The sequence below is a fragment of the Octopus bimaculoides genome, chromosome 3 (genome assembly GCF_001194135.2).
Source record: "Octopus bimaculoides isolate UCB-OBI-ISO-001 chromosome 3, ASM119413v2, whole genome shotgun sequence".
NCBI lineage: Eukaryota > Metazoa > Mollusca > Cephalopoda > Octopoda > Octopodidae > Octopus > Octopus bimaculoides.
This window is the reverse complement of record NC_068983.1, coordinates 75,057,804-75,069,881: the sequence shown is the minus strand read 5'-3', so window position 1 is coordinate 75,069,881 and position 12,078 is coordinate 75,057,804. Positions and strand designations below refer to the sequence as shown.

The window sequence follows — 12,078 nt, the reverse complement described above, 5'->3', positions numbered from 1 at the left end:
TATATATATATATATATATATTTATGTCTGTATGAGTTAGAGGTTAAGTAACCATCTAAGGGATATTAAATACCTACGTATTTATAACCAAGTGCTTACTATTGCATGGCAATATCGCAACTGAATAATATGTACAGGTAGAGGTAAATTAGAAATTTACCCAGGGTTTATAAGGCAAATAGGAAAATGGAGAGGATAAACAATCGACAAATATCAGCCAGTAAACATTCAATTATATCTATTTATTAGTTGATTACAAACATATGTGTAAGTGATCCAAATAAACGAATGAAATAAGTCAATAAATAAGTAAACAGATATATATATAGAAATAAATGAATAATAATAGAGTGTACAAATACGAAACTCTTACAACCGTTTCTACTATGAAGCTACCAAATCTTCCAAGTTACCCTCATCATGTCAGTGATATACAGGGATGAACAAACATTGAACAAGTATTGGACAATGATTGAACCACAAGGCTTCTTCAGAGAGTCCAAAGTGATAACAATAGTAATACTAATGATGGGTATAACGTCAATACTATTAATAATAAAAATTATTACCCTAATAATAGCAATAGACCAAAGAACAATAATCCTAATCATGCGAACAAAGGAAACGATACTGTCTGGCTAATATTACCATATGCTATGCAAATTAAAAAAAAAAACTTAGTAAAAACATTTATATCTATGTATACACACACACATACACACACACTCACACAAGACATATATATATATTTATACACGCACACACACACACACGCACACACACACACACATATATATCTATAAGCAAGGTGTAAGTTTATTTATAAAGAGAATAATATATAGGGTATATAGAGTGTATGGAGTATGTAGAGAAAGTTGTCTCACACATATTTTAAGAAAGGATGGCAATATATAGTATTTAGATTAGGGAAATAGTATTATTATTAAAGGAGACACTCGCACCAATAACAGTTAATATTAATGATATTTAGAGAAAGTGAGCTTAGCCTTATGAAGGAAAAAAACATTTCTCTCTTTTTTATTGTTAAGTACAGGAAAATAGGCCTTTAATATAAAAAGAATCTCACTTACACACAACAAGCATTTTATTCTTTACATGATACGAAGGTGCTGAGGCTAAGATTTTCCAATGTAGCTCATAGCTAATACCCTTATCTTTGAGGTCCCAAATATAGTTACTTAAACCAGTTGAAGTCCTTCTATTTCTGTTTCTGAAGGTATGCAGATGATGATTTAGTCTACATTTCATGTGGTTTTGGGTGGCCCCCACATATACCTTATTACTCGATTGAGTACTCACTACACATTGGTAAACTATTTCTTTTCTATTACTAAAGATACAATCATTACTATCTTTACAATCACAAGATCTATACTGTTGTGCGGGGTCTACACTGGTATGGTTAGTATGTATATTGGGGATATCTTTAGGTGCGGTATAATTACTATTGCTATGATTAGTGTTGTTATTATTATTATTATTATTATTATTATTATTATTATTATTATTATTATTATTATTATTATTATTATTATTATTGCATTTGCACAGCTTCTAACGCTAGAGATGTACTACGGTGTCAGCTGTTCACTACCAGTGAACTAAGGTAACACTCCTTATTTTTCGAGCACCTTCTGGAGTAATCGAACGGTTCCAAGCAAAGCTGTTTTCTGCAAGTGTTCCACCCTTATTACAGCCCCTATTTGTTCCATGTACTTCTCAAGATTTTTACTCACTGTTCCCAGGGCTCCGACAATTATTGGTACTACTACCATTATCATCATCATTATTATTATTATTTTATGTTTGACTTTTGTTTTGCATTTGTACAAGTTGGATCCAAGTCTCACCCAGAGACCTCAAGAGACAACAAGTTAGAAGTTCATGTAGGTGTTATGCCTAGGGTACCATATATTTGAATTTGTAGTGTTGTTCTGGAGAATATTTTAAAATTTGAGATCACATAGACAGTATTTTACGTAGGATATGGGCAGTTCCCATGAGCACTATCTTTTGAACTTCAGCCATTTTGGGGTTTCCTGGTATCTGAGCTAGGTAGTAATCAGCCCTTTTATTATTTTATTATTATTAGTGTGTGTATTACTGCTGTTATATTTTCTATTTAAGTAGAAGGTGTTAAGTTTTTTTTAATTATTCATGGAGATGATAGTAGCCAGGTTATGTGTCAGACTATAACCTATTCTTATTGCATAGCATATGATAGTATTAGCCAGACAGTATCGTTTCCTTCGTTCTCATGATTAGGATTATTGTTCTTTGGTCTACTGCTATTATTAGGGTAATAATTTTTATTATTGATAGTATTGACGTTATACCCATCATTAGTATTACTATTGTTATCACTTTGGACTCTCTGAAGAAGCCTTGTGGTTCAACCATTGTCCAATCCCTGTTCAATGTTTGTTCATCCCTGTATATCACTGACATGATGAGGATAACTTGGAAGAATTGGCAGCCTCATGGTAGAAACGGCTGTAAGAGTTTAGTATTTGCACACTCTATTATCATTATTCATTTATTTCTATATATATCTGTTTACGTATTTATCGACTTATTTCATTCGTTTACTTGGATCACTTACACGTATGTTTGTAATCAATTAATAAATAGATATAATTGAATGTTTACTGGCTGATGTTTGTCGATTGTTTATCTTCTCGATTTTCTTATTTGCCTTTTATATATGTATATATATATATATATATATATATATATATATATATGTATGTATGTATATGTGTGTGTGTGTGTGTGTGTGTGTGTGTGTGTGTGTGTGTATATATATATATATATGTGTGTACACATATATATATATATGTATATATATATGTATGTATATATATATATATTATGTATGTACGTATGTATGTATATACACACACATTAACAAAGAAACTGAGTCACCAACTCGTTTTATTTCATAATTCGACAATTGTTTCAGCTACGCTTTACCCGAAGTTGATTATAAGAATATTATAAAATAAGGTATGAAATAATATATCGAATCAGTATTATTCCGACAATACTTGAAAATATCGGTACTTTAGGTCTATGTAGAAATCGAAATGCTGAATAAGCCACAATTTTACAAAAATAAATAATCTTCATTGAAGTTGCTCATATCATATCCTTAGCATATCAATAATCTAGAGCGGTGAGCTGGCAGAACTGTTATCACGACGGATAAAATGCTTGGTGGCTTTTCATCCGTATGTAGATTCTGTGTTCAAATTCAGCTGAGATCGACTTTAACTTTCATCCTTTTGGGATGTACGAGTAAAGAACTGGGTTTGAACTTCTTCCTTTCCTTGAAACTGCTGGCCTTTGAGTCAAAATTTGAAACCATTATCGTATCAATAATTAAAACAAAAACATACTTAAAATAAATCACAAATCCAAAATAACAGGTCAGGGAATACAAGAAATTAAAAAAAGCGAGAAAGTAAATAGAAAATAAACTCATGAATATTGTGTTGAGTCAAACCTTTTGTAATATTTTGGTAACTTATTTGCTTTATTCGTCAAGTTACAACAAAGCAGTCCAGCATTCAAAGTAGAGGCCATCGTAATACAACGTTTCAAGCCATCTTTTTTCCAGTTCTTTGATCCCAGTTCTTGTCCTTCAAGGTGAAGGACTTTTTCATTGAAACTTCCACCTCCTCTTGGTTGATGAAGCCTCGCGAGCGCAAGAAGTGAGCCATGGATCTGAACAAGTAATAATGGGATCAAAGACCTAGCAGAAAGGTGGCTTTAAACTGTGCAACACGATGATCTCTATTTTTGATGTTCGTCAGCTTTTGTTGTAACTTGAATAAAGCAAATGAATTACCAAGATATTGCAAAACTTTTGAATCAACACAATAAAAAAGTAAATGAACAGATATAGTATATAAGACAAAAATCTTTGTTTCCAAAATCATACATCTTGAATATTCTCTAAAATTATACATCATGAATATTTTACATCATTTAATTTAGTTTATTATGTTTAAAAAATACATCTTAACAATGACATCATTTCTGCCTAAAAAATATGTTTGTATGTTTGTGTGAGTGGGTAAATGTCATAAATAGTTTTACTAGCAGTCCGCTACTGAATCAATTGATGGTGTAAAGCTCTTAACAGTTAGCTGTGGGTAACAGAGAACAGTATCAAATTACTAAATAAATGCTAAGTCGTGCGGTCAGCCACCCTAATGACTGTAAAGAAGACGCTATCTTTTAATAAATGTATAAGTCCGAAGAAACAAAGACGTTATCTCATTACACTGAATCTGTTCATTTATTTATTTATTTTCCATTTTTTCTTCTCTTTAATTCCCCTATTTTCTGACCGGTTAGTTTGGATTCGTGTATTTGTTATTGTTTTAACTATTGATATGCTAAGGAAATGACATGAACATCTTCAACATGGGTTATATATTTTTGAAAAATTGCGGCTTATTCAACATTTAGGTTTATACATAGACCTGAAGTGCCGATATTTTCCAGTATTTTTGGAATAATACTGACTCGGTATATTATTTCATATATTATAAAATAATATTCCTGTAATCAACTTCTGGTAAATCGTAGATGAAACAATTGTTGAATTATGCAATAAAGCGAGCTGATTACTCCATTCCCCTGGTAAATGTTTATATAAACTCAACAGATAGTTACAAATTTTCAGATATGTCATCAATGAAGCGATCCATCTTCGCTCGATGATAATATCTGACAGCCGATACAAGTGTATGGGCTTTATAAAGTAAACTCCAAGGCTATAGCCCATATGGAATTTATATGTGTGTGTATGTGTGTGTTTTTATGTGTGTATCTGTATTCGTATGCATATGTACATTTATTCACATATGTACATGTGTGTTTGTATGCTGGTTTTGTGAGCATATGTGGTTGATTTACAAATATACAATAATTGAAATTCATATTACGATTGTAAGACACTAAAACCACAGAAAACAGTTCAAGCAATATCCTGTAATACACTACCCGTACCATATATATATATATATATATGTATGTGTGTGTGTGTGTGTGTGTGTGTGTGTGTGTGTGTGTGTGTGTGTGTGTGTATGTGCCTGTATATATGCGTATATATCATGTATATGTTTAAATATATTTATACGCAGAAATAGTCACATTCAAGTATATATATATATACATATATATATATATATATGCGTATATATGTGAACATGTATATTCTTTATATATATATATATACACTCAAATTTATTTTCGTCGGTCTTTCATTTATGCTGGTGTTTTTATATATTGTGTCAAAAAGAAAAAAAAATATATACGTGTAGTAATAATTTTGAGTATAAACGTTGCGAAATAATGATGCAACAATAGACATATAAATGTATAAATATGTACAATGTATATATTCATTCATATATGCTAATTTATAACTGTAGTTCTTTTTTAAGAGACCACTAAAACAAATCTGTTAAATTTGTTAACACTAAGCATAGCATAGAAACAACTTACAAATATTTTTGTAGTGAAGTTATAATGAAAAACGAAAATCATGAGTAAACAGATCATTGTTTCACAACATTCCAAATTACCTTTATTCATAGCCAAATCCGTTTAATTTCTCAACGATCATCGTAAAGAATTCTAATTTATTTGTTTAGATTACGTGGTTACGATATGTCTTCTACAACGGTTGCTCATTAAAGTCGATGTATATAATGCAATATGATTTCTTGATTTAAAAATTTTTTTGAAAGAGTTTATAACCATTTTGGTTGGATATATGCACATTTGACATTTACTATTCAATAAATCATCTAGTTAATGCCGAGGTATGAAGTGTATAACAATATCCCAAGTTCAAAACCACTTCGCATAATTTCATGCAATTACAGTATTTCAGGATTACACATTACTTTGTGTAATTATACTATTGATGTGCGTCAGTGTAATGTGTATAAATAAAATCCACTATGGAAGAACAGAGTTCGTTCGAAAATTGAACATGTGTAATTTTGAACTGTCCCGTAAAATGTTTGTAAGACTCTTTATACGTTTGTAATTATTAGATATAATTCTGTACACACATGTATACGTATGCATGTATATGTATGCATGTATGTATGTATGTATGTATGTATATATATATACATATATATACATGTATATATATGTATATATATATATATATATATATATATATATATATATATATATATATATATATATATATATATATATATGCATATATATGTATATATATACAAATATATATATATATATACATATATATATACATATATATATACATGTACATATATACACACATATATATACATATGCATATGAGTATATATATATATATGCATACACACAGACACACACAGACACACACACATATATATATATATACATACACACACACACACACACACACATATATATATATATATATATATACATACACACACACATATTATATATGTGAATATGTGCGCATATATATATACATATTATACAATCATATTATACTATATTACATGATATTATATTATATTATATTATATATATATACTTATATGTATATAACTGTATGTATATATATATATATATATATATATATATATATATATATATATATATATATATATATATATATACAGATATAAATACGTATATTATATGTATAATATAAACATATAATATACGCATACTATATAAGCATATGTGTATATATATATACACACGTAGAAATGAATGTATATATATATATATACTCTCTCAATGCAAATAAATATTTGTTTATATTTAGCACATTATTTCTTCATGCACATACATTAATAAATCTATGTATAAAAACATGCATAGTTATATATACATAGATACATCTTTGTATGCATCTCACGGTAACATGCATTATACTGTACTAATTTAATTTTCACGGATAAAATTAAAATGGAAACAGACAACAACAAAAAATACAAAAAAAAACCCCAATTGATTCATATAGTTTCAAATCTTGTTTGATGCGATGATGGAATTTGACATGTCCACACCATATTTCGCTTCTTTTTTTTTTTTGCAATAAGATATAGTTCATGTGAAGTGTTAATCATTATATACTTCGTTATCATGAACATAATAATGTTGATCATCATCATCATCAATCATCAATATTACTACCAAAATGGCGATAATAAAAATGGTAATAATATTATTCATAGTAATAGTAATATGATTATAATCATCATCATCATCATCATCATCATCATTATTATTATTGATTTTGTGGTTGCATTTTCCATGATTTCATTACGTATGTGTATTCCTTGTTTTTCATGTCTGTCACATAGAAACAAAGTTTGTAGCTTGAAGTTTCAATTAAGAGATTTATTTCTTTTCATATTTGTCTTGTGGGCGATTAAATCCGATCTATTTTGAAGAATGTTCTTCCGAGCTAAGTTTATATGTCAGTGCGTGCAAGAACATAGGCACACGTATATGTGCACACAGATAGGTGTATTTATATGTGTGTATATACAGGTGAATATATGTATGCATGCATATATGTATTTAGGAATATATGTATATATACATATATTTATATACGTATATGTACATATATATACACTTTCATTACATTATATATGATTCTGAATACAAACATAAGTTTAAATGTTTTCCTCCTATTATATTTGTATTTCATTCTTCAATGTCAATCGCTTGTTTTGACTTGGTCATCGGTATGAAGACAAGTATGGAAAGTGAACAGAACAAAGTGGAAAGCACAAACATCCAGAACAGTAAGCGGTCAACGACTTCAGCAACTTCCTGCCATTGTTTCATTAAGGCTAGTTCATGTAGTTTCTCTTCTTCTCTGTTGAGCAGAATCTGTAGTTTCGCGAGTATCTCTTCGGCTTCCCATGAACGCGGACTCTCTGATCCGCAAGATACCTGCACGCCTTTAGTTCTGTGAGTGCCTCGATGTGTTAAGTTGCTGTCTTCGACCGCGCGACTTGAATATGCAGTCTGATCATTGCTTTCGAACTCTATGAGATTGCACCCAGATTCACTCGGATGTGCCCGAGTGTATTTCTTCTTGTTTCGTTTAACAACCACTTGGAATGAAGAGGACTTTATTTCTTCATATTTTACCTGGCAATAAAAAAGGATAACAATTAGCAAGTATATTCAAATGAGAGTATATAACGATGTTTTTTATAATTCTGTCTACAAAAGGCATAAGGCATGAAATTTTGAGGGAAGGGGTTAGACGATTACATCGGACTCAGTCTTGACTAGAACTTAATTTTATCGAATCCGAAAAGATGAAAAGCAAAATTGACTTCGGTGGCATTTGAACTCAGAAAGGAAAACCGAAAGAAATGTCACTAAGCATTTTTTCGGCATGCGAACGATTCTGCCAGATCGTCGCCTTGGTGATGTATCAATAATCAATTTAAAACGATAGCGTTCTTTATCTTTAAATTAATTCATGTGGCGCAGTAAATCTAGGGCATAAAATCTTTGTTGTTTGCTACATCCAGTTTCGTAGTGTAGAAAGTTAAAATCCCAGTGTACATCTCGCAGAAGCTAGGATATCGTGAATTTGTAGCTAGTCTTATGCTGTCTTACCTGTTTGACATTAGACTTAGGAGGAAAAGCAGAGCAGTGATTTACGAACTATAGAAGAAAGCAAAGTGGATGTCACAGAAATACAAGCATGTGGAAAAAAAAAACCAAGGCTAAAAATGAAAAATAAATTTTCAGCAAATATCAAAACAAAATAACCGTTGCCGCTTGCAGCTTCCATTGGTTTAGTAAAATGGTTGTATCGATGACGGGGTACAATAGCTGGAGGGTGAGATGCTGTGAGAAGAATTTGAATGTTTTGTTATCTCCAGTCGCTAGCTGGTGAAGGGAATGTATCGCAGTACATGTGTTTTCACATAACCTGCTTCGGTCAACGAAACACACCTTTCCACACATTGATTAAATCTTTCTCCAGCTCTTCTAATCGAAGCATATGGAAGCTTCAATTTTCTATTTATCTTATTTTAAGTAAATACTTTGATCAGAAGACCATATATTTGGTAACATAACCTTTCCACATCTTTTCCTCTTCTGGAGCTGACTAATGTCTATTACTTCCTTTTGGTTTGTAACTCTAGCGGAAGTTGGGTTGCTGCTGATATTTTGTTATTGTCCTTTAAGCTAGTGGTTTCGTAAGTTTTTCTTTTGTGTTTCTCAAAATGTAACTACGCGTGGTTATAACTGTGTCTGTTTGTTTAACCGTCAGCTTTTTTAAAAATTTGTTCTAAATCTATCTTCAAGGCGGGATCAATAATTTGAGACTAGCGCATGTACCGTAAAGTATTTATTCTGATGCTCTACCAATTTTGCTACTTCGCCGACCGGTTTAATAATAATAATAATAATAATAATAATAATAATAATAATAATAATAATAATAATAATAATAAACAGTATGTTCAGTTGGTGTTCACTCACCTTGTGAATATATTCCAACTTATAACAAACCAATTTTGAGGTGAGAGTAATAAACGTTAGGACACACGATGGTAACTTTTTCTGATGGAATCCTCGGTTATTGATATTGGATACGATAACAGCCAAAATTACAGACAATGAAGTCAGAGCCATAATGACTGTTAAATAGATACCTGAAATAGAAAAAATAAAAAGATATTTTTTTGTTAGTAACATTTGAAAGTATAGAGATATGGCAGAGGAGAAAATAAAATTCTCAAGCCTTTGCTGTTCGTCTTGATCCGGATAACAATGAGATTAATGCAGTTTTGATATTCAGTTTGAAGGATGTTTTAAGATATTTGAAACCAAGAAAACAAGAAATGGTTCATTGCAATGTAATTCGAAAATTTGGTTAGCTCTTATATTGAATTACTGGTATTTCAAGGATTCTTTAAAATTTGACCCTTAATTTTTGACATTTGTTCTAGTTATTTGATTTTTCTCATAAAATAAAATATTTTTCAGGCAGGGTAACTAACTAGCAAACACAATATACGCAAATTCTCTCTATAGGTAGTGAAAATATTAAGGACTTCTAAAATTCAATATATAACATGTCGTTATTATTGCCTAATTTTTCAACCATCAAATTTTATTCCTTTGTTAAAAACAATCCCATTTATAGCAAGAATTCAAAGACTGAAATAGAAAGATTCATACAAATACAAACACACATTAATATTCCACCGCATCATAGATTCGTTCAGTTACTGTCCAAGAACTTGTTCAATATCTCTGCAATAACTGTTTAAAAGGTGTGTATCTTGAAGCTTTCTTTAGGATCCGAAAATAAATAGAATTAGTCTTATATCAACTTAACTATTAATATAATGGCACTAGGTGAATAAAATAAAATTTGGAATTTTAAATTTATTCCATCTTTCTACTCTCTTCAATGTATTTTTAGAATTTAATAATTATGTGTTTAAATATTTAATGCTAGAATTCGTTGTTCATTCTCGAATTCTGCTTGCAATATATATGGTTGGTTTTCGTACTCTGTGCTCATTCATAAATAATCAAGGACAAATAGAGGTGCGAAGGAGGGGTTGTTCATGGCAGCAGGTTTTTGCCATTAAATGCCTACGTAGAAATCTCGAAAAGCTGGGCTCTTCGGGCAAAGAATATACACTTTGTAAATATTTCCCCTGTAAGTAACGCAAGATTTTTCAAACATTCAAAATATTATTCTTCACCATTTTTGCTATGGAAGAAGTCAAAGAATTAAAAGCATTCATGCACACACGACCAGATTTATAGATTAGTTTACTAGCCTCCTAGGCTAGTAAGAGGGGGAGAAAACGAAAGAGTGAAAGGATAGAATAGTGGGAGAAGAAGAGATAAAAGAATAAGAGAAAGAAGAGAGAAAAAAGCGAAAGAGTAATAGGAAGAATAGAGAGTCGCATCAGAATTATTAGGATAAAACTTACCTGGAAAAGGATGCGTGTCGTTCAATCATATAATAATATAAATAATGTTTTGTGACGTCCTGTGCCCATATATACATATGTGTATACGTATACATGTATGTACGTATACGCATATATATATATATTATTATGTGATTGAATGCTACACATGCTTTTCCAAGTTAGTTTTATCTTAATAATTGTGATGCGACTCTCTATTCTTCCTTTTGTTCTTTCGTTTTTTCTCTCTTCCTTTCTCTTTTTCTTTTACCCCCTCTTCTCTCATTATTCTATCCTTTTACTCTTTCGTTTTCTCCTTTCCTTTCTCTTATGTATACACATACATGTAAGTATGTACGTATACGTATGTATATATGCATATATACATATCTTATCTCTCTCTCTCTCTCTCTCTCTCTCTCTCTCTCTCTCTCTCTCTCTCTTTCTCTCTCGATATATGTATATATAAATAATTTTGGAAAACAAATGAATATTGAGTATACATTCTTATATATATATATATATCTATATACATACACACTTAGTAAGTGACAGAAAGAAAGTAGGAGGCATTGAAAGAGAAGCTGTTTGAGAGATGAGAAAATATATGTTTTCGTCCTCCGTTTCCACTACATTCGTCGGAAACTAACGTAAATCTAAAGACAATTACTTTCCAGCGAAAATATCGACCTTCCAAATCAATAGTATTCTTTCTTAAGTTCTTTATTCTCTTTATTCCAAGTACTTTCGTTCATTCCTGTTTTTTCATCCTTTTGCTCTTCTTATATTTCATTCGACAACCATCTTCATGGACTAATTATACCACTTTCAAATTGCCATTAGCCCCTGTTTTGGTGAAAAAATGAGGAGGGTCGTCGCCATCATCATCATCATCATCATCATCTATCAATATTATTTGAATCTCTCTCTCTCTATATATATATATATATATACACCCATATCCATGCACATAGGCACACATACTCATCTATCTATCTATCTATCTATCTATCTATCTATCTATCTATCTATCTATTTATCTAACCCCCTTCTCTCCCCTCTTCCCCCGTCTCTCTCCCCTCTTCCCCGT

The 12,078-nt window shown here is 30.7% G+C and overlaps 1 protein-coding gene across 1 annotated transcript in view; it reads right to left on the bottom strand.

The window, feature by feature from the left end:
- Window positions 1–6,808: 6,808 nt before the first annotated feature.
- Window positions 6,809–12,078, bottom strand: part of LOC106880955 (acetylcholine receptor subunit alpha-type acr-16) — a 174,631-nt gene continuing 169,361 nt past the window's right edge. Inside the window, exons 6-7 of the mRNA XM_052966225.1 lie at window positions 9,538–9,710; window positions 6,809–8,181 (exon numbers count right to left, since the gene is read on the bottom strand). Coding sequence (XP_052822185.1) covers window positions 7,729–8,181; window positions 9,538–9,710 — 626 coding nt within the window. The 3' untranslated portion in view covers window positions 6,809–7,728. The remainder of the gene's footprint in view (window positions 8,182–9,537; window positions 9,711–12,078) is intronic.